Source organism: Ctenocephalides felis, unplaced genomic scaffold (genome assembly GCF_003426905.1).
Source record: "Ctenocephalides felis isolate EL2017-DRISC unplaced genomic scaffold, ASM342690v1 CF-g0.4_SCAFFOLD_01886, whole genome shotgun sequence".
NCBI classification, from domain to species: Eukaryota; Metazoa; Arthropoda; class Insecta; order Siphonaptera; family Pulicidae; genus Ctenocephalides; species Ctenocephalides felis.
In genome coordinates, this window is record NW_020538040.1 from 94,314,354 (window position 1) to 94,339,644 (window position 25,291).

Here is a 25,291-nt window from a genome sequence, read left to right on the forward strand (position 1 = left end):
GATTTTAGCAGTATTTATCACAATTTTAAAAATATAAAAACTATTTGATAGATCCATGTTTCTTCGAAACGCACTATATTATTTTTAAACTTCCCGTAATTATAGTAATGGGCCGAAAGTAGAAAATGAAAATTTTTGCATTTCTCCACGTTTTGAAGGTTTCTGAACATTTTCGCATACCTCAAAAAAAATGGATGTGTGTGTGTTTTGTGTGTCCGCGTATTTTGATTACGTTTTCGGGCGCACGGATCAACCGATTTGAATCGTTCAAAAACATTCGATTCCTATTGATAGGGAGATGGCTGATTAGTTTTTGGCAATGGCAGATCCAGCCGTTACGGAGATAAAGAGTAAAGAATGCAAAAAAATGAAATCGAGTTTTTGAGAGAACGGAGTATCCGATTTGAAAGATCTAAAATATACAATTTAAAATGATTGGGAGAAGTGGTAATTAGTTTTTGGCAAAGGCAGGTCCAGCCATACAGAAGATACAGAGCTAAATGTACAAACAATGTCACTTTTTGAGAGAAATAAGCATCCGATTTGAATGATTCAAAAAAAATTCTGTTTGTGTTGACGAAATGATTGCTTTTGAAAAAAAAATCATTTCAATTTTTTTTTTGAATACCGAAAATAATTCAATTTTAATTCTGGTTAACTAAAGCTCACTTATATACTTTAAGTAAATGATTTTTAACTTCCCGTAGGGCAAGTTATAGTAATCGCAAAAAAATCGAAAATGAAAATTTTTATATATCTTTATGTTTCAAAACCTTCTGAACATTTTGGCATACCTTAGAAAAAATTGATGTATGTGTGTGTGTATATGTGTGTGTGTGTGTGTGTGTGTTCGGATACAAATTTTCGTCGACGATTTCGGGAACACGGATGAAGCGATTTGAGTAATCCAAAAAACATTCGATTCGTATTGAAAAGGAGACGTGCTGATTAGTTTTTGGCAAACGCAGGTCTAGCCGTTCCGAAGATATGGGGCAAAAAGTGCCAAAAACGGTAACTCAGTTTTTAAGAGAACGAAGCGTCCGATTTGAATAATTCAAAAACCATTTTACTTGTATTAACAAGATGGAGAACTGATCAAATTTTCATGATGTAAGTCTAGTGGTTTCGGAGATCTAGTAAAAAAAAGTAAAAAAAAATGCCATTTGGCGGTCAAAAATGATCATTAGACATATGCACATCAAATTATCAGATATTTTATAGAGATTTTAACAATAAGTATAAATTTTGTTTACATTTCTATGGGTTCCGTACCAATGTTTATCTGATAGAGGGTGACGCGGCGCTTACGCGCTTTGACATTTCGTCTCTATGCAGTAAAAGCAGTACGACTGCATTGAAAAAAAGTTCAGAATTTCCAAAATATTTCAAAATAATTTTTTCTTCAAAAAGTGTTTTTTTTCAAAAAAGTAAGTTTTTGTCAAAAATTTATAGTTTCTCAAGAATCTAATTTTTTCAGAGTATTTTTTTTTTTCAAAAATGTTAATCATTTTAAAAAAAAAAATTTTTGGTACGGGAAGTTCCAGCAATTTGCGTTAAGGCTCGATGCCATACACCACTAGTTCAATTTGTAGTTAGCAATAAAATATTTTAAACAAAAACTAGGCGCGCGCGAATTCATTCAATGCCTGCCAGTGAGAACTGAAAACGTGAAAAGCATTCGTTTGCCGGTTTGCCAAGAGATGGTCAAGTGATCGATTGCTCGAATTGAAATACAAACATTAATAATACACAATTAATATTTAATCATTGGATTACATATGCATATGTATTATATATAATATATTGCTAATTGATTATAAAATTAGTTTGATTATACTTTATTTCTTCAATAAATAGTTTATTTTGCATAACTGTCGACATAAACGCTTCAGTCGGTCGCATTCCGTCAGACATTTAATTTAAGCGACATGAACATGAACCACGAGTTGGAACTCAATGGTACGAACACTACTACTTCGTTCACATAGGTGTTTCCAATTTTGTAATTTATGTATAATGTATCATACTTTTTACTGGTAGTTTTTTTTAACCAAAGTCACTGTGATTTACATGTAATTGACATAAGCAAGCCGTTCAAGTTTTGGTATGTGTTGCAATAAATGGATATTATTTTATATGATGTATTGTAGAGGCTTTTAAGTTGCTTATGAATGCTGATACTAGAAGTTTTTTCTGTTATTATTTGTGAAAAATGTTATGTCTGGTGTTACAAGTGCTATATTAATTTTAATGTCGAGTTTAGTTCTAAGGCGGCTTCTTCTATATTACCTAACCTATATTCGTTCTTTTGTTACAATTTGTACAATTTTACAAATTATAACTCTTATTTTTAGGACCAAAAATCTTCTTCCCAACTCTTATATTTATTTTGCATCAATATAACAAAAATTTCATATATAAATTTATGAACGTGTTGATTGTTAAACATTAAAATAATTACTTTTTTACATCAAAAACTGAGGCATCATAAGCTCTATTTTTTATATTATGAGAATGAATTTAGAAACATCTATTGATTATATAAAAGTACATTTATAGTTTTTACGGTTAATTACAGTTTTAGAAACATGACAAATCAGCAAAAGTTAAATTCAAATTTGTAAACAATGAAGCGATGATATCAGATCTTTAATTTGATTTTTAGGTATTGTAAACAAAATTTGCTATGCACATAAGTAGTCCAGAAGGATCATATTTAGAGGGACATAAAATGGATCGTGTGGCTATTTTGGATGCTGGTGCACAGTATGGAAAGGTAGTCTCAGCTTATATAACATAAAATATCTTGATTTTTTACAATCAAGTATTTATATAAATACACCCACTCAATCATATATACATAGTTTTAGATTGAATAAATTTCATGTAATTGAAAGTAATATGTACTTTATTTTAATATTGAAATGGGTTCATTATGTATTTAGTTTCAACTACAATGCAAATGAGTTATCTCATATGTTATTATAATTCTGTAATATAACAAATATTTTATGAAGTATATTTTTCTGAATGGTTTCTTAATATGCTAACTAATATTAGAATGCTTCTATATAGCATACATATATTTAAATTGTAATTTCAAATTGATAACATTGATATTTAAATCAGGTTATTGATAGAAGAGTTCGTGAATTATGTGTACAATCAGATATTCTACCACTTGATACACCTGCACTAACTATAAAAGAATCAGGTTACAAGGCAATTATTATATCTGGTGGTCCAAGTTCTGTTTATGCTCAAGATGCACCAAAATATGATTCTGACATATTTAAGATTGGTATCCCAGTACTAGGTTAGTTTTTTTTTTTTATTTTTTATTGTCTAGGTTAGTTATTGTGTAATATTGAAATATAATTATTAAAACAGCGTATGGAATTAAAACGTATCTTGGTTCTTAGGAATATGTTATGGTATGCAAATGTTAAACAAAGAATTTGGTGGAACTGTTCAACGTAAAGATGTCAGGGAAGACGGACAATATGATATTGAAGTTGAACAAGGCTGCCCTTTATTTACGTATGTATTGTATCTAAAATTTGTATTGTGTGTTAAATTATATATCAATTTATTTATTTTAATAGAGCATTAGAATGTAACACATTTCACTAATATCTTATAGATTTTATTTGATAAAAGTTTAAATATTAATAACTTTGGTATGAATTATTTCTTATAAAAATGTAAATAAAATTATTTTGATTACATATTGCCTCAGATATCTGAGACACTGAACTCCAATTTAAAAACTTAACGTTAATTTTCTTACATTTCATTTCTAAAAATGTCTTTCATCATTTACATATTTGCTGGTTATCATATTGTAAATCTATAAAATGATTTATTATCATAAATCAACATTCTTAGGATCAGTGTATTCAATGTTATATACTTTTTTGGTTCCTATTTTTCTAGTTTCTTGTTTATAATGTAACCCTATTATTTTCTAATATTTCTGATAGGAATAAATATATTTTCACAGGTTAATATTTCTTGACATTATTCAGATTATTTGGTTTTCAATTTATTAACAAAAACATCTAAATGATTATGTAATGGAAAAAAAAGTAACTGTAACTTGATTGACATGTAACAGAAGTAACTATACTTTATGACTTGATTCAAATTTCGAATTTTAAGTTTCAGTTTATATTATTATAAAGATCTTTGATTTTCATATGTTATGTTGCTTATATATATATATATATATATATATATATATATATATATGTATATATATATATATATATATATATGATTTAATTGTTAATTTTGATGTTGAGATATATGAGTAAGTTCTTGTGGGGCGATACATCAAAGAATAAAAAGCAAAGATTTATAAATTAATCTTTAATTCCAAACGTTTTGACATTCAATTTAATGTCATCATCAGTGGATATTAACGTTGGTAGGTTACATCTAGAGAACTGTACACGACACTAAAATTTAGCACTAACATTTATACAACTAACTTGTCAACACCGTAAGTAATTTCTGCCAACGACTTCTGTACTGTGTGTGTTCCGAGGCTTATAAGCCTCGAAACACGCGCAGTACAGAAGTCGTTGGCAGAAATTACTTAACTTTATTCACATTTTTGTTCAAATAAAACTATCATTTTTCTGTTTACATCATAGAAAAAATTATAAAAAAATCATGGTGTTGACAATTATGAATTTAGCTTTATTTGTTCATAAGTTTCGGCCTAGGTCAAGATTGTCATTCAGTCAAAAAAATTGCTATGCAATTATAGGTATTACTGATACATATTCACAGATAATCGTTAACACATAAATATACTACACTATTGCAGAAATAAAATTCCTGACAATCAATAATTCGAACATTTCTCACTATAAATTTTGAGATAAGTTGAAACGACATTAATGTACATAGTTATTGAAGCTTGACTGAATGAATTGTTTACAAAGACATTTTTCTAAAAATGTATGAACTGATAAAACAAACATATGGTTTGGAAAAGTATTGACTAAGGAATATTCTGTAGTCATTGAAGAGCGAATTGCTATTGTATTGTTAATTTGCATAACAATATTAGGCATCCTTTACTAAATCTCCTTTTAAATACATTCTTTTCAAAATATAAGATTGTGGAGTTATAATGTAATATGAAGTTATAGAAATAATAGTATATTAATGAATAGTAAGTTTCAACTTACCTCAATTTATGGGCTCAAACATTCGAATGCAATTAAATGGCCTGAATTTACAATTGTGTAATAATGTAGTGTATTTATGCGTTAATAATTATTTGAAAATATTTTTTTATAAGTCCTTTAATTTTATAACTATTCTTTTTTTTTTAATTATAAAACTCTGGATCTACTGAATGACGGTCTTGACATAGGCCGGAACATATGGATAAAATAAAGCTTAGTTTGTAATTGGTTTAGTTTTTTTTTACTTTGTGCTATTTTGTGAATCAAAATATTATATATATATATATATATATATATATATATATATATATATTTGTGTGTGTGTGTGTGTGTGGGTGAACCCTTTTTTTCTTATTCTCAATATATGAATGAATGTATATTGTTTTATATATTGTGTTTATGTACATCTATATATCATCTCATACATCTGTCAATATTTTGTTATTTATAATATGACATTATTAATGAATTTGGAATTTCAATATTATTTTCATAAATGTATCATTGCAAAATATACACAAAGTTTTGAATTGTATAGAATGGTAAAATTAAACAAGAACTATAATTAATACTTTTATATTGATTATTTAATTTTCATTAACTTTTATAGACAATTAGATAAAGTGCAATCAGTTCTTCTTACACATGGTGACAGTGTGGATCGGGTAGGTGAAAAGTTCTGTGTTGCTGCGAAATCACAATCGAATATTGTAGCTGCCATCTACAACAAGCAACTGCGTTTGTATGGTGTGCAATTTCATCCTGAGGTAAATTTTGTATAATATATTCTTATTGATTTAAATGTGTATTGATTGTCAAAAAGTGTAAAAAAATTAAATAAGAATCATGTAACAGGTTGTGATCTGATCTAATGTTAACACTATTAGAAACGTTCATAAGAATAAGACAACTTTTCGCAAAAAAATCTCCTAAAGATGCAATTTTTATTTTCAATTCAATTAAAATTTTTTACACTTTTTGACAAACAATTAATATTGACTTCCATTTAAGATCAATAATTTAAGTATTTACATCTTCACATATAAAAACCACACGCACATACATCCTTACAGTCTTCAAATAGCGCACTTGAATCAGTTCATTACAAACAGCCGATCTCGTAACATCGAGAGAATTATATTGTTTGTTTCAAATAAACTTAAAAAAAACATAATATAGAAATTTTGATTTACAAAATTTGTCTATTCGGCTAAAAAGAAACTCAGAAATTCATTTTTTGATAAAATCTTTTTCAGTGAAAAAGTGCTAACGTATATTCAATCATACAGGTAATTAATTCATATTTTTCATTAACTTTTTCTTGAAACTTTTAAATTTTGTATCATTTTTAATATCCTGTTATATAATTCACTCATTTATTTTTTATCATTTTCATTTTGTTCATATTATCATATTTCTGTACATTATTTTTTCAACTATTTTATTAATTAAAAAATCCATCTTCTTGGATGGAACGTACCTAGTTCTGAAACGTCGACAGTAATTAAATAAAGAAATAGTTTATTCAAAAACTTTTTTTGTTTCTTATTACTTTTTGGATTCTTGTTCGAAACTCGATATATATATATATATATATATATTCAATAGATAAGTCCTGGATTTTTTCAATATATTGATTGTTTCTTTTCCGAACAGTAAATCCAATAATAAAAAACAATTTGTTTTTTGAAGATGTTTAATAACGACGTTTTGGAACTAGATACGTTCTATCATCAGGTTTATTCTGTCAAAGACAATGTTTTTTAAAAACTATTAACATTAATTAATGATGGTCATTACAGATTATTTAGAAAAATTATAAAGGAATGGATTATGTACCAGTGTAAAGTTACTCTTTACAGTATCTATAAAATTTTTTATCTATAAAAATATTTCTAGAAATTATTTAGTATAAAAATAACTGATAGCAAATGGAAATATATAGTGAATAAGTGAAAGAGACAGCCATCAAAAAATATATGGATGGTTTACCAACTGCAAAACGTGCCACATATAAATCATGAAAATCATCATGAAAATCTGAATTAAGATTCAGTGGAAAATGTTTATTGACTGAAAGCAGGATGAAAGATTAATAAATTAGTAATACTAAAATTACTTAAATACTAACTAAAATAAGTGTGAAAATTTAGGTGTGATTATTAATTGCAAATTATAAAAAAATAAAATATAAAAAAAAAGATCCAAGAAATTGAAAATATAAATCCTATATATGCCAATCTTTACTTACCACTTAGAAGTATGTAAAAAAGATGTTCTATCTCAGAAAATGGCAAGTAGTGTATGTCAAGTGTATGGCATTTATGATTGATATACAGTGAATATACAGCGAATGTTGGAATTAGGTAGCAATTTTTTGGCCACGAATAAGGGACTTCTACTATATATTTATATATTTTTTTGACAAAATAATAGTAATTATTCTATTTTCGGATGTACTAAACACCATTGTTTTATTGAAATTTTAGGAAGTACATTTTTTATTTTATAATTTTTATGTAGAGTGTAATTTGAATAACGTACATGTTATGCAGATAAATTGATTTTGTTCAAGTGAAAATAGACTTAAATAATAATAATATAATATAATAATATTTATTGCAGGTTGATCTTACATTGCATGGGAAAAAAATGTTATCAAATTTTTTGTTTGATATTGCTGGTCTTACGCAAAAATTCACAATGGAATCTCGCAAGGAAGGTTGTATAAGATATATAAAAGAGACTGTTGGATCAAATAAAGTTCTTGTAAGTATATTTAGTATAATGTTTTATTTGATCAATTTATCATAAATGAATTTTTGGTTTATTTTATAAAAATATTTATCAGGTTCTTTTAAGTGGTGGTGTGGATTCAACAGTATGTGCTGCACTTCTGAGGCATGCTTTGCATCCTGAGCAAATAATAGCAGTTCATATAGATAATGGTACATATTATTTAAAATGTTTTATTAAATTCTTAGACTTTTATTACTTTTGCCTTTGAATTTTATTGACATATATATATACACCTAAGTCTGTTTTTACACGGTCTTTTTGTACACGGTTTTGATATAACACGGTTTGAAAATTGAATATTTTTAATTTTTTTACACGATTTTATTCCATTTAGCACGATTTGAAATTTTATGTACTTAAATTTTTTTGTCAAATTTAATTTTTGCGATGTATGTTCATATCACAAAATAGTACTTATGAAAGAAAAAAGTCTGAAACCATTGATAGTATCAATAGTTTGCGAACACTAGCTTAAAGATTTAAGTGAATTCCCCTTTAGCGCGTACGAACAATTTTTACTGGTCAAAGCAAGTGTGAAGAGCACTAATTTAGGGGAATTATTATTAAAATAAACATAAATTATTGTTCTTGAAAATTCTTGTTTTTCACTTATTTTAATAGGTTTTAGAGAGTAGGACAAATCACCCATTTTTGTATAAGATCAATGTCTTTTTTTACACGTTTTTTTTTTACACGGCTTCTTCTGGAACCAATCTCCGTGTAAAAACAGACTTAGGTGTATATATATATATATATATATATATATATATATATATATATATATATATATATATTAGATATAGTAGTTAATTTTGATGTTGAAATATATGAGCGAGTTCTTGAGAGCGATACATCAAACAAAGAAAAGGCAAAGATTTATAAAATAATCTTTAATTCCAAGCGTTTCGACATTCAATTTAATGTCATGATCAGTGGATATTACGTTGGTAGGTTACATCTAGAGAAGTGTACACAACACTAGAGATTGGCACTAACATTTATACAACTAACTTGTCAACACCATGCATTTTTTATAATTTTTTGTATGATGTAAACAGAAAAATGATAGTTTTATTTAAACAAAAATGTAAGTAGAATTATGTAATTTCTGCCACGACTTCTGTACTTTGCGCGTACCGAGGCATGTGTGCACACATGATGACATTAAATTGAATGTCCAAACGTTTGGAATTAAAGATTATTTTATAAATCTTTGCCTTTTCTTTGTTTGATGTATCGCCCTCAAGAACTCACTCATATATATATATATATTAGTGATGTGCCGACTCGAAAAATTCCCGATTCGAATGATTCGAATCAGAAAAAAACCTGATTCGAATCATGATTCGAATCAACTCGAATCAAGTATATATATGGACAAAAAAAAATGATGGATGTATTAATTTAGTAAAAGTGATCCAAATTTATAATCAAAATTGTCAGTTTAACCAATATAACCGACAAAGTAGAAATTGTAAACATAAATCACTATCAAAAAGTATATTCTGAAAATTATTAAAAATGATGTAATTTTGAGGACGGCTAAAACATATCTTCAAATTAATTTACAATAATAGATTACCAAACAATTGTGCATCACTAAAGCATATAAAATAATATTTGGAATCATGGGTCGATTGTTTATTTTACTATGTAATCAGTAAAGGATCGCATCTAAACTGAGAGCTGAAAGTTAATTTCATTAATGTGAATTTGCCAATAATCAGAAGTTAACATATTATTTACTGACTTTCTGGTGTTTAGTAATTGTTTCAAAAGAGAATTATATTGAAAGATTCCCGAAACTCGTTTCATAATTTCGAGTGGTTTATTCTGATAACATTTAAAATCTAAAACACTTAATTATTATCAAAATTGGGTATTGATATTTCACGAATAAAATCGCTCTCAGCGCTCCGTAAAATAAATAAACACGCAAGAACGACGACGCATTGTATCGCCCATACGGTTAACTCATATCGCTTGAACTCATATCGCTCGAACGGCTTGAAGTCGGGATGATTCGAATCAGAATTGAAGTCGGAATAACTCGTAACGCCGCTTGATTCGAGTTGGCTCATATGAAGTCGGAACAACTCATATCGCTGCTTGATTCGAGTTGGCTCATATGAAGTCGGAACAACTCATATCGCCGCTTGATTCGGTTTGAGTCATGAAGTCGGAATAACTCATATCGCCGCTTGATTCGGTTTGAGCCGTATGAAGTCGGATGATATAGTTAGTCGATGAATGCGGTTAAAGTCACACAAAGACGATTGGAGTTGGCTGATACATTTAAGCATATTAAAGTCGGGTGGCTCTCATGATTTAATTCATTATTTATTTTTTATATTTATGATATTTATTTTTTATATTATTATAATATTGAATTAAATTAAAACATTTTTTTATATTTATATTTATGAAAAATTTTATATTTATGAAAAATTTGTGTTAATACATATTTTATCACAGTAAATATTTCGCGGCTTGATGCGAGTTGATTCGAATCAAGTAAAATCTGATTCGAATCAAGTCGTTAAAGGCTTGATTCGAATGATTCGAATCACTTGATTCGACTTGGCACATCACTAATATATATATTAGGGTGGTCCTTAAAATGGTCATTTTCGAATTTCCTTGCTCCCAGGGGCTCAAATGGTTCCAAGTTGATAAAAAACAATTCTCTGAAAGTTTTAGCTCTTAATATTAACGTTTAGATAGAGCGCAATTCAATCAAAGTTTGTATGGAAAGAGCATGGAAAAATTTTTGAAAATTAAAAAAAAATGTTTTAGGTGTAACTTAGTGATAAATGAATGAGTTTTATTCATTCATTTGTTCGCTAAATTACATTTAAAAAACATTTTTAAAATTTTTGAAAAATTTTCCATGCTCTTTCCATACAAAACTTTGATTGAATTGCGCTCTATCTAAACGTTAATATTAAGAGCTAAAATTTTCAGAGAATTGTTTTTTATCTATTTGGAACCATTTGCGCCCCTGGGAGCAAGGAAATTCGAAAATGACTATTTTAAGGACCACCCTAATATATATATATATAATTAGTGATATGAGTGGATCAAATATTAAATGTTAAATATGAATAATACAACACTCAGAGTTTTAACACACACTTTATTATTACAATTACAATAAATTTAAATAAAAATATTAACAAATGTGTAGTATATAAGTAACTGTTTTTGAAATTACACTGAAGATGAGGCACACCATGGTCTCGAAACGTCTGTAATTATTAAGTAAAGTGTGTGGTAAAAATCTGAGTGTTGTATTGTTAATATTTAACATTTAATATATATATATATATATATATATATATACATACATACATACATACATACATACAGTAGAATCTGATTAGTATGACACCGGATATATTGACAACCGCTTATTATGACTCAATCGCACTAGGAAGTTTGGTTTCCATATAAAATTCCTTAAAAAGACAGCTGTCTAGTCGGATATATTGACATTGCTTACATTGACATGTCGCTTATAATGATCCATTTTTGCAAAAAATTATGTTCAATTATAATGACCGACATGATTTTACATGATGTGGCCAAGACTACGAAAGCAATTGCTATGTCTTTTGTGCACAATAGCACCAGGGACTGTTTTTACAATAAAATTATGTAAAGAAATCAACTAAAAATTACTGATTACTTACATTAAAAAAACACATTTGTATGTTTATGGGTAGGGTAGACCAATTATTAATGGTCCACCACGGTTATCTCATAAACAAATAAAATTAGATTTTTTTTTAACAATAATATTTGATAGTAGAGGGCAAAAAATGTAAAAATGTGTAACCAGTCATCACCTTTATTCTTATGACTTTGCTATCAGAAGATAAGCAGCACATGAGTGGGATAAAAAGGACCAGCTGAATCTTTACTTTGGCAAAGGTGTAAACAATAAAATAGTAAAGTTTAAAAAAAAGCAATTTTACAAAAGATTAATTAAATGAATTGTTATTCCGGCTCTTCTAATGAATATTTCTGACCAATAGCAGAGCAATGTAATATACTGTGTTATCTTTGTAACAAATGTACCCATAAAATTAATATTTTGCATTGGTTCAAGAATGTAGCATAAAATCCCTCTAAAAGTTAATAGAAGAAATTGCATCTGTTTGCCTCCTGGTTGTCCCACTTTACCCTGTATATAGGGTAGAAAGGGTCAGATACCAAATTTTTAAAAAATAGTAAAAAAAATAATATTCATATAATTAGGCATTATGTGAAATTTTTCCTGAACATAGTTCGATAGATGCTTGTTTTGATGTGTGCTATGTGTTGCAAGGTTGTTCATTGAGTTAAGACTTTTCTTTTAAATTACTGAAACATGTAAAATATTTACATATTAAAATAGTTTTTCTTCAGTATGCTTTGTATGACGATATATATATATATATATATATATATATATATATATATATATATATATATATATATATATGAAAACTATTCACAGTATATTTTCTTGCCCTTCTTCCATTCTAATTTAATTTGGAATCATTTAGATTTGTGATTTCAAGCATCAGTATTATTTTAAATAATATTTGTTTAGAGTTGAGTGAATTTTCTTGATGATTTCACTGTGTATTATGAAATACTTGAAGTATTATTATATTTTTCAGGTTTTATGCGCAAAAATGAGAGCGCAAAAGTAGAGAAGTCTCTCAAAGATCTCGGTCTAAATCTAAAGGTAGTAGATGCTTCTTACCAATTTTATCAGGGACATACTACATTTAGAACAGCTAATCAATTAATGCGTGATACAAAAATGTTATCTATGTCGACAAATCCTGAAGAGAAACGTAAAATAATTGGTGATATATTTGTGGTAGTTGCAAATGAAATAGTGAAAGAATTAAATCTCAAGCCAGAAGAAGTGTTCTTTGGACAAGGTACTCTTCGACCTGACTTAATAGAATCTGCTTCAAATTTAGTTAGTACTAAAGCTGAGACGATAAAAACACATCATAATGATACAGAATTAATTAGGTAAAATATTTTTTATATACATTTTTTTTTTCTATGAATGATATTTGTTTTTAATTACCACATCATACATATTTAGCAATCAATCAGAAGATCATTGGCTCCTGTTAGACTAATATGAAATTTGTAGAAGGCTATGTCTATTTTTATTTTAATGAAAGGAATAATATATCGGGATATAATTTTGAATATTACATTGAATATACATATTTAGATTTTCAGTAACATTTCCCTAGCTTTACAAGTTTTTATTGTAATTTGCAGATTTTTCAAGAAATATGCGTAACTCTGAGAAAAGCATGAAAAATAAATATAAAATATTTTAAAACGAAAATATTTTACAATATTTGTCATAGTCAAAACTGAGACAATTGTTGATATTATTATTGGAGTTTATTTATTTCTATCTTGTGATTATTTAATTATTATTTTGATATATTTGATAATTAGTGTAAATTAAATTTTGTTTCAGAACTTTATGTATGAACTTTGCTTGAAACTAACAACTTTTAAACTAAAGAAGTTTTATATAATTTATTTTAGAAAACTAAGGGAAGCAGGCCGTGTTGTAGAACCATTAAAAGATTTTCATAAAGATGAAGTGCGAATGCTAGGGATTGATTTAGGACTTCCAGCTAGTTTGGTAGAGAGACACCCTTTTCCAGGACCTGGTTTAGCCATAAGAATATTATGTGCTGAAGAACCTTACATTGAAAAAGATTTCTCTGAAACACAGGTAAAATAATTACATGAGGTGCTATAAAATTAATATGTTTAACATCAAACAAAAGTTAACATCAAACAACATTCAGGTTATAATAAAAATAATAGTTGAATTTGACAAAATGACCCAAAAGAATCATGCATTACTGAATAGAGTAAGTGGAACAACTAGCAAAGATGAACAGGCTGCACTTATCCGAATATCAAGTAAAATCAAATTATCAGCCACTCTTTTACCAATTAGAAGTGTTGGTGTTCAAGGTAAACAAAAATATAAATTTTATATTATTTAAAAATAAACCTTATGAATAGTTTGTTTTAATTCAAGAATTAATGAATTCTGATAATCCTATCTAGTTAGTAGACTCTTTATTAAATTTTTTTTACATCTTACTCTTATTGTTACTATGTAATTTATTTCGGCATTTTATTTCAGTTTTATCTTACACATTACGATTAACTTTCTAAAATTAATCTACGTATCAAGAAAACTTGTTTTTCTATCAAATATATTGAATATTTTAAATTGAACATTTTTCTATGTCAGGTGATGGGAGGAGCTATAGCTATGTAGTTGGTTTATCTAGCGATGGTGCTCCTGACTGGGATGATATGATATTTCTTGCTAAATTAATGCCCCGTATATGTCATAATGTGAACAGAGTTTGCTATATATTTGGAGGGTCTGTTGTACATCCTGTTCAAGATGTCACAACAACATTTTTAACAAAAAATGTTATCAGTACATTGAGAGAGGCAGACGATAAAGCCACACAGGTAATTTTATTGTTACATTTTACACTTCATAAATATCATTTATATTTGTCTTTATCTGACAATGATTAAGAGAAAAATGAACAAATAAAGCATAGTTATTTTGTTCATAATCTTGAAATCTTCCTTAATAATTTGGCAATGTGTAATATAAATTGTATGAATTCTATTTTAATGAATCGAAATTTAAAGGTGTTGCAAGCCTCTGGCTATGCGAGATGTATTGCTCAAATGCCAGTGGTCCTAATACCTGTTCATTTTGACCGGGACCCTGCAGTGAGAGCACCATCATGTCAAAGATCTATAGTGTTAAGACCATTTTGCACTGCCGATTTTATGACTGGTCTTCCAGCTATTCCTGGTTCAGACAAGTTACCTATGCAAGTAAGTAATAAACTATTTTACTTTACAAAAAGATATAATGATTCCCTGCATCATATTGTATTCATTTTTCAACTTAATGTTTTTTGAAGAGTTGTTCATGTTTTCTTATTGATTTTTTATCATATACTCACCTACACAGTTTATGTATAATATTTTATGCCTTTAATTGTTATCTAACAAGGTGAAAACTTGAGATTTATTTGTTTGGGATTTTGATGAAACCCTGCACAGTGATGTTGATAGTCAAAATAAATCCCTTAAACTATTGTAGGCTTATGGCGAGTGATTTAAGGGGGTACATTCTGGTCTAGAATTTTCAAAATCCAAAGTTTAATTATTCAAGAATATATAGAATTTTTTTCTCTGAATTCTCTAGGAATGATTTCTCGAGATATAGTTGTTTTACCATGATGAACCTTCTCTGTTTCCTTCCTTTGTGAAGCTTTCAACGTGTTTTCTGCACAGATTTACTTAAAATTTTTACAGTCTTACATAGATTTCTGTTCAGTATGAACAACTCTTATCTTCTATTTAGATTTTTACTACATTTAAAATATTCAAAGATATCAAAGTTTTTTATTCCGACGGTCGCTTTTTTTTTGACTTGTGCGTAGTTCATCCGATTGTGATATTATTTTAAATTAATAATCGTATGTAATTATGTATATATACTTTGGGTGGTTAAAATTATGTGTGTGGTCAGATAGTAATTTTTTGAAATTTTAAAATAATTATAGTCAATAATTTATCACATATATTTAGCAAAAAAAAAATTCATATAAATTGAAAGAAATTTGTGAGAAAGTCTTTAATTTTTATTATTTTAAAATTAATGGTAGTATACAATGTCATTAATATACAATTATGATTCAGGTTCTAGAAAAAATGGTGAAAGAGATCCTAGTTATACCTGGTATTTCAAGAGTTTTATATGATCTTACATCAAAGCCACCAGGAACCACAGAATGGGAATGATGTAAACAAAATAATAGTTTTCCAACTATAGTGATGCATAGTTAACTAAATAACAGTTATGAGATTAATATACTTCTGGCTAAATGATTACGTGAAATAAAATGAACAATTGTTTTTACATATTAGTAAAATGAGTCTCATATTTAAAATTATGTTACTATAATATATAACTATGGTCAACTGGTCAAAAAAAACTTTGGCAATTTTTATTTAGCACTACAGCGCCTGTTGTTTTACTTTGCAAAAGACATGTTTTCAATGAATATTAATCAATTAAATAATTGGCCTTCAACTTGATATAATAAACAGTTGTTCTTGTGTAAATATTTGTCAGTTCAATATAAGACAACAAAAATCTTTAAAAGCTTAGTCACAATCTAATTGGATTTGAACACACGTTATTGGAATAAAGCTAAGAAAAAAGTATATTTATATCTTCGATTCATTGGAATGTTTAAACATGTGCACCTTTAATATTAGCATGCAAAAATGCAATTGCAAAGTAGGCCCTTACTTTATATAAAATGTGCAGTAAAGTTTTGTTCCTCATTTAGAACTTTGTGTAGTTGTCCAGATAATATTGAGGTAGTTCAATTATCAAAACGCACACAATTTTCTTTATATATATATATATATATATATTTATATATATATATATATATATATATATATATATGGATTATATATTTCACAATATAATTATATCTTATTATACACATTATTTGAAACATTAATCCATTTAAACTGCATGGGCTGGCCTACTGATGTTGAAAATATTTGCATGTTCATTATAAACTTAAAAACTCAAATTTGTTTTATTCAAAATTTTGAAAATTTCTCAATAGAAAGTTTTCAAATAATGTTTAAATTTTTTATTTTAAAATAATTGTATATTATATTTAATAAGGTTATTTAATTGATAAAATTAACACATTTGTTGGAGACTTCTATATATTTGTCTTGCTCATTTGTGCTATCTACAACTGTATATAATTTAGTCTATTTTTTGTTAATTCTTTATTATGTAGTATTTATCTGAAAATAAATGCATTTTTCTAAAAATATATTTAACAATGAAACTGATATTTAAAGTATGATCAAATAATACCTTTTACCATGTTTTTAATGTATGTATGAATTTACTATATTTATATAACTGATAAGTTGGTTTATAAAGTCATTTATAAAACAAAAATATTAAATATATTGGTTACTTTTATTATTTGCAGCTGAAAATATGATAAAACTAATATGGTCAAGTTGCCATTGCAACTATTGCAAATTGTACATTTACACTTATACTGAGCATGCACAGTTATCTGTTTCAATTAAAATATCTTGGTATTGTTATATATGTTATAAGGGCTATTCAAGGTTTGAGTCATTGTTATAAGAGCGCGGCAGAATAAATTCTCAAACTCCTAGTATTCAAAAGTATGATGTTCAAGGTAAAAATGTATTGTACTAACTTAGAGTAAGTTATAGTAATTGCAAAATAATCTAAAATGAAAATTTTTATATATCTTTACATTTCAGAGGTTTGTGGAGATTTTTGGCATACCTTAGAACAAATTGGATGTATGTGTGTATTTGTGTATGCATGTATTTATGTATGTATATGCGAATACAATTTTTTGTCGAAGATTTCGAGAACACAATATGAAGACCTGATTAAATTTTTGGAAAGGCAGATTCAACGGTTTTGTAAATCCAAAAAATGGATGCAAATGCCCCTTCCACTCGCGAATTCCGAAATAAATATGTATTATGCCGCCAGTACTGCGGCATCTGAGTGGTAAGGGTTAACCCTCATATAATAGATATAGAGATTTTAATGATTCGTATAATTTTTTTTTACACTTCTATGATGCGGAAACCAAGATTTATAACGTTTAACCATTTAGACTATAACGCGCTTTGATATTTTAAAAATATAATTGAAAATTTTTAAAATATAAAAAATACAATTTTTCAAAAACATTTTGAAGGGTTTTGAAAGTTTTGAAAAAAATAATATCACTTCAAACAAATTTTAATTTTTTTGAAAATATTTAATTATCGGCATGGGAAGTTTGCCTTAAGGCACAATGCGATGCACCACTAGTTTGCTAATTATATCATAAAATTATATGATTATTATTATTTAGTATATTTCTATATCAATAGATGAAACACAAATCATCTCGTAACATTCATCTTAAATATTAGTTTCTACAGTAAGTTAATTATTGAAGAATGTATTATTGATACCTTATTAGTAAGAAATATAATAATTATAACATATTACTTTAATATTGTGTATTAGAAAGAGACATCATATGACATGTATCCTTTCTAATACGTTGGTATGTTCATATTTTCATTAGAAACTTCAAGACAATTTTCACCGAATACATAATTAAAATCAAAGGCGCCGCCGCCGCTGCTCAGCGACAGCATCGTTGGTGTTTTATCCTTTATGCAATAAAGAGCTCGCGATGGATCTGTATTTGGAAGTGTTTAATTTTCATAATATATGAAGATGTTAAATTATTTAACAGTTGTAATAAATATTGTAATTTAAAAAAAATGAAGAAATGATTTCGTTATTTTTTATATAATAATTTGAACTTTATCGACTTTTGAAGTTACAAATGAACACGCGAACAACTTTTCTCTGAATATTCACAAGATACTTTATTATTACATTTTTATATTATTTAATATGAATCATTCAATGGTTATACGCATGTGAATACAATTATATTCAATCTAAGCATTTTCAAATAAAGAGCTATTATTAGCACATGATTGGCACTTTATCACAAAATATATAAACAATATTTTTTATTATCATTAGCATTCCTGATATATAAAAAATAATATTGAGTTCATAAAAAAAAATTAAATGTTAATGAAAAAAATAATTAGATATACATTTACATATATGCAAAAAAAATCCCTTTTTTCTTGATTTTACCATTTATAGTATTCGGTATTCGGCCGAATAGTATAAATATGGTATAAATCACAGATAAAAGAAGAGTATAAATCATAGGTATAAATGATGCTCAATATTCCGCTTAACAAAGTAGCCGAATAGTGATTGCAAGTCTAGGCATAAAACTTTAATGAAACATGTAGCGCGTTAGTATAACAATTATTGATAGTAATTATTATATTGTCTAGGGTAATTACTCTTCTTCTATCTATGGTAATTACATTAATACAAACGAAGCGCCAAAAACCTGCCGAATATTCGGTATTCGGCATTTTGCCGAATATACTATTCGTTACAAGTCTACTTTAAACATATGAAATTGAAACAGCCGTTTTTTTGGAGATGACTTCGACTAAACCTAAAATTTAGGTTCACATTGAAACATACATCTTGCAATTTCTGACTTGCAATGACTTGAAACGAGAGAATATAAAATTAGCAAATCGAATTTTCTGGCGAAACAAACATTTATTACACAAACAAATAATCGTGTATGTCAAATTCGAATGCGGCGTACCATAAGAATAAACTATAGACCCAACTGACAATGACTGAAAAGAAACATGCACGAGATTTGAAAATATAACACATATATATCGACTTGATTATTTTTTCACTATTTCTTGATTTGATTTGATTGTGAAAATTATGTAATCTTCATTTATCAATTCCACATACGATACCAATAGTTGCCAACTATTAATACTCGGCGACTATTGAATGTCGTTTGTAATGGTTTATCAAAAAATGACATTAATGAGCCGGTTGATTAGAGAAAGCTTAACCCGAGTTGGTATACGTCAAAATAAATTTATTAAGCACTTTTCAAATATGGCCCAGCCTAAAGTATATTGCACTAGATCGGATTTACCCGAGGAAGGACTGCAGATGTTAAGAAATGAGTAATATTAATTTATAATCAATGTTCAAGTGACGAACTATTATAAATTATTTCTTATATTGTTTAGTTTTGACAGTAAATTATTCAAAACTCTATAGCAGTAAATTTCAAGGTTCAGTCACTTATGTGAATTGGCAGGATTTTACTTCTGAGATATATATATATATATATATATATATAGAATGGTAAATAGAAGTAAATCAATGCGCCAAAATATCTTTTTTCCTTTTTTTATTTATAATATTGATGCCTTACTGTTTTCAATTTATTTTATCATCATTTTATATCATTTTGTATACATACCATATTGATCTTCTTTCATTCAGAAATAAGAAGATTTACATTGGAATATGTTGAATGTCGTTCTATTTATCATTAAGTTTTAATTCTAATTAATGCAATTAATTTTTTTTGATAATCAGTATATGTGTTATTTAATCTTCTCACTCAATTATTCCTATAACAAATTGCTTTTAGATGTTCCTTGTCAATATTCCCAGAGCATTATCCAGCAACACGTACTGCCCTCTTAAATGGAGTCAAAGGTGTGAATGCCATTTTTTGCACTTTATCAGACAAAATAGACATAGACGTTTTGGATAGTGCTGGGCCAAATCTTAAAGTTATTGGAACAATGTCTGTTGGTTTTGAGCACATCAATATTGATGAATGCAAGAAGAGAGGCATACGTGTGGGATATACACCAGAGGTTCTTACAGATGCCACTGCTGAGCTCACGGTGGCTCTATTATTAGCAACTTCTAGACGATTGATTGAAGCAAGTAAAGAGGTAAGTTTTAATATGTAAAAGATTTATACTTGAACCAATAATAATTTGCCATCTATACTTCCAAATAATCTCTTTTACAATTCAATTTCAAAAATTCAATTACTATTAGAAAGTTTATTTAATATATTGCTTCTTTGAATCTTGAATTTATAGTATATCAGCTTATGTAAAGTTTGTAATACTAAAGCTGGGTATGCTTTGCCCAATTGCTTTGTTTCTTATTAAAATGAGTGATATATTTATATTGTGTTTTATAAGGGAAATTGTTTTTAGTTTCAAGGTTAGTTCAAATTATCTTGCCAATATCCTATCATTTCAAAATTAACAGAATGAAAAGTGTAGAACTTTAGATAAATATATATTGGGTTGTTCGAAAAGTAACATTGTTTTTTATAGACATTTTGCCACATAATTTTCGTACAATAAACAATTACTTCAATAAATTATGTATTGGCAGTTTTGATCGAACATCTTTTATCATATTTCTGGTATTAGCATAATTCCGAAATCATAAATGTTTTGGTTGTTATTGGCAAAAAACTGATCAAAGTGACAGGCTGATTTGAGGTAAAGGTTTTACCGTCTAAAAATTTTTTTAGTGGCCGGAACAAAATAATGGTCCGATAATGGCAGGCCTGGAAAATATGATGAATGTAACATTGGGTCCCATTCAAGCTTCAAAAGCTTTTGGCAATTGACCAAACTTATGTGAGGTCTTGCATCGTCTTGATGCAGGACTATACCTTGTTGTGGGTTAATTCTGACCTTTTCTATTGAAGCATATCATTTAGTTTATCCAGCTGATAACATAAGGCATCCGAATTAATTGTTATGTTATCCTGGAAAAGCTGAAAAGTGAACATCTTCTTTAAAATCTTACCAAACATACTGCTCACCTTTTTCTGTCAAATTTCAGCTTTGCACCTGTTTTTTTTATGGGCAATTGCGTGTATTGTATTCTTTACATCCCATTTAAAACTTCTAGTGACAATTTGCTTCAAAACCTGATAATTTTCAAGAATTTTCAGAGGCGAATTGCGGACGACGCCAGTGTGACGACACACGTTTCTATCTATGAGAACCATGCTTTAAGTTTCGAGCAAAATCCCAGACGTTGTGTTAACAGTTTTTTTACCTTTACTATAACAAAAGAGTAAAATACGTCGAAAATGCTGCCTAATTCTTTCCAAATCCAAAAACTACTGCATGTAATTGATTAGAATTTTTTACACCCAAGCCTTAAAATATAAGTTTTCAAATCCACTGATATTATTCACTGATGATGACATTAAATTGAATGTCGAAACGTTGGGAATTAAAGATTAATTTATAAATTTTTGCTTTTTATTCTTTGATGTATTGCCCCACAAGAACTTACTCATATATCTCAACATCAAAATTAACAACTAAATCATATATATATATATATATATATATTTGCCTTATATTTGCATGTACTCTATATGTATGTAGGCATTGCTATGTGTTTTATTAACAGCTGGTATTTTAGAATGATGAGTTTTTCTGCTCATATTTTTAGTACATAAAATGTAAATAATTGTACACAAATTGAAACATGAATGAAGAATAATTAATGTAATAGCTTGTTATTAAATATTACAGGTGTTCAATGGTGGGTGGAAATCATGGGCTCCCACTTGGATGTGTGGTCCAGGTTTAAAAAATGCAACTGTAGGGATTGTCGGATTTGGAAGAATAGCTCAACAAGTTGCATCCATAATAAAAGGTTTCAAACCAAAAAGAATTATATTTCAAAATCGCTCACCAAGAGCCGAAGAAGCAAAAGAAATTGGTGCTGAACGAGTAACGTTTGATGAGTTGTTAAATGAGAGTGATTTTCTTATTTGTTTATGTTCATTAACACCAGAGACTAAAGGCTTATTCAATGCAATTGCATTTAGTAAAATGAAATCTACTGCTATCTTCATCAATGTTAGTCGTGGTAAGTTAATAATATGTTATTGTAAAATTGAGGCTTAAATTTATCAGTTTCAATTTGATTAGTAGTTAATAACTAGTGGTGTAAGGCATCATGCCTTAAGGCAAGTTGCTAGAACTTTCCGGACCAAAAATTAAATGTGTTAAAGATTCAAATTTTTTTGAAACCTTGAAAAAATTTGGTTTTTGAGAATTTTAAAATTTTTGAAAAAGATTGACTTTTTTGAACATTTTTTTATATATTTTGAACTTTTTTTCAAAGCAATAAAATATCGAAGCGCGTAAGCGCCGCGTCGCAGTCTAACGGATAAAAAATTTTACTGAACCTATAGAAATGTAAACAAAATTTATACTAGTTATCAGAATCTCTATAAAATATTTTATAATTTGATGTGCATATATCTAATGATCATTTTTTACTACCAAATGTTTTTTTTATTACATTTTATACTTGAACTGGGAAACCGCTAGGCCTGCCTTTCCAAAAATTTAATCAGTTCTTCATTTTTTCAATACAAATATATTGTTTTTTAAATTATCGAAATCCTAATTTCCTCGCAAGAGGCACCGACAAAAATTTTATTATTTAAAGATTAGTTTTTAATTTTTATTTAGTTTTTTTTTATGCTGATGTGCGAGTAAAGAAGGTGATTAGTGGTTCACGGGCACTCTCATTTTACTCGCTTATCTTTTATGAACACTATCTAATATCGTCTGTCAACAATATAGATTATTAAATTTAAACAACTTCACGCGAAAGGGCCAATTCTCTGGATGTTTATATTTGTGTGTTTCTTATGTGAGCATAATGTAAATCATTATTCCATTTGGGAATACAAACGAGTAGTTATCTTAACGTATCCAAACAGTAACTAAATATTGAAATCGATCAATGAAATGAAATAACAATGGTTTAATTTTTTTTTTAATCTTATAAATACTATTAATTTGAAACTAATCATTGTTTCACATTGTCAACACAACCGATATATATTTTTTAAACAATCTAATCGGATGATGAGTTCTTTCAAAAACTGCATCACCAAATTAAAATTTGGTAACATTTTAATTGTTTTTGCATCTCCGAAACCGCTAGACCTGTCTTTGCCATTTTATTAACAGGAATCAAATGTTTTTTTAATCATTTAAATCGGTTGATCCGCTCTGATGCCGACAAAAATTTAGATTCTTAAATAATCCGACATTTTAACATTTCTGAACCGATTTTGAAAACTCAAAAACTGATCGAAAGTTTTCAGTTGGCGATCGTGCTGATTAGTTTTTCGAAAAAATCAGCCGCGCCGTTTCTTCGTAATTAATTGTAGATTAAAAAAAAACTCTGTATAGAGATAAAAATTATAGTCTAAACTAACATAAATTTTATGGAACTACAATAAGTGATTAATTATAAAAATTCCTTAAATTTTAGAATAATATGTGCGGATTCGTGCACTCAAATTATTTTGATTATAGATTTTTTAATCTGATTAATTAATTGTAGATTGCAAAATTTTGTCTAATTAGTTATTGATTAAGTCGGTGGTTTCTAATAAAGACTTGTACAGTCAAAAAACTATAAAATTAGCTAATCGAATGATTTGGCAAAAAAGAAACTTCTTCGAGATAATTATTTAATTTCGGTGTTTTACTAACATCTGAAGAACGAACTTTTTTGCCAAAGAGTTTGTTTATTTTAAGTTGCGCAATTTTTGTCTATTTCAATTTGTGTAATTATCTGATTAAAAATATATCCCTTCCTTTCGTTTATTATTTTTTAACTTTTTAACATGGATGACGTGCTAATTAGTTTTTGGCAAAGGCAGAACGAATCGTTTCTAAGGTACGGGGCAAAAAGTGGCAAAATGGTAATTCAGGCTTTGAGAAAATGTCCGATTCGAATGATTTAAAAAACATTAAGAAAATGAAAAACTGATTAAATTTTTAGAAAGGCAGGTCAAGCGGTTTTGGAGATCCATTAAAAAAAGAAAAAGAAAAGCCATTTGGCGGACAAAAATGATCATTAGGCATATGTGCATCAAATTATCAGTTATTTCATAAAGATTTTAGTAATAAGTACAAATTTTGTTTACATTTCTACGCGTTCCGTACCAATATATAACAGTTAGAGTGCAACGCGGCGTTTTTGCGCTTCTATATTTCATCTCAAGGAGGTAACGAAGCGTGATTGCTTTGAAAAAAAGTTCGAAATTTTCAAAAAATTTCAAGATGTAAATAAATGTTTCAGTTTAGAAAAAAATTCAATTTTTTCAAAGTTTTCAAAAATTTTTTAAACATTTAAATTACGGCACGGAAAGTTTTAGTAATTGGCCTTAAAAAAGGGGGGCCTCGCAAACGAATTTCGCCGACGCCGACGAATAGTCTAGCGCCGCCACTGTGTGTGTTTGATATGAAAATGAACAAGTTCAAATTACTGAAATTCTAATTTAGCCTCCCCCCCTCTCCATTAATGTTTACTGTTCTTTACTAGGCCAAATGGTTGATCAAGATGCCTTAATAAATGCATTAGAATCTGGAAAAATAAGAGCTGCAGGACTTGATGTAACAACTCCAGAACCTCTTCCTCTAGATAGTCCACTTTTGAAACTAAATAATTGTGTAATATTGCCACATATTGGCAGCGCAACAATTGAAACTAGATCAGAAATGTGTATAATAACAGCACGGAACATATTAGCAGCATTAAAAAATAAGGAAATGGTCTCCGAATTAAAATGAGTTAAACTAATAATTTTTCTTTATATATATTTAATAAA

The 25,291-nt window shown here is 27.9% G+C and overlaps 2 protein-coding genes across 2 annotated transcripts; both read left to right on the top strand.

The window, feature by feature from the left end:
- The first annotated feature begins 1,762 nt into the window (after positions 1–1,762).
- LOC113377651 (GMP synthase [glutamine-hydrolyzing]) lies at positions 1,763–16,489 on the top strand. Its single transcript, XM_026618034.1, has 13 exons — positions 1,763–2,104; positions 2,666–2,776; positions 3,130–3,316; positions 3,423–3,540; positions 5,812–5,968; positions 7,827–7,970; positions 8,053–8,149; positions 12,668–13,034; positions 13,575–13,767; positions 13,844–14,015; positions 14,302–14,531; positions 14,721–14,912; positions 15,786–16,489. Exons 2-13 carry the CDS (start codon positions 2,687–2,689, stop codon positions 15,885–15,887), a joined length of 2,049 nt encoding a protein of 682 aa, XP_026473819.1. The 5' UTR covers positions 1,763–2,104; positions 2,666–2,686; the 3' UTR covers positions 15,888–16,489.
- Positions 16,490–19,428: 2,939 nt separating this feature from the next.
- Positions 19,429–25,253, top strand: LOC113377433 (glyoxylate reductase/hydroxypyruvate reductase). Its single transcript, XM_026617751.1, has 4 exons — positions 19,429–19,769; positions 20,246–20,558; positions 22,182–22,521; positions 25,006–25,253. The coding sequence occupies exons 1-4, from the start codon at positions 19,588–19,590 to the stop codon at positions 25,251–25,253; spliced, it is 1,083 nt and encodes a 360-aa protein (XP_026473536.1). The 5' UTR covers positions 19,429–19,587.
- The last annotated feature ends 38 nt before the right edge of the window (positions 25,254–25,291 follow it).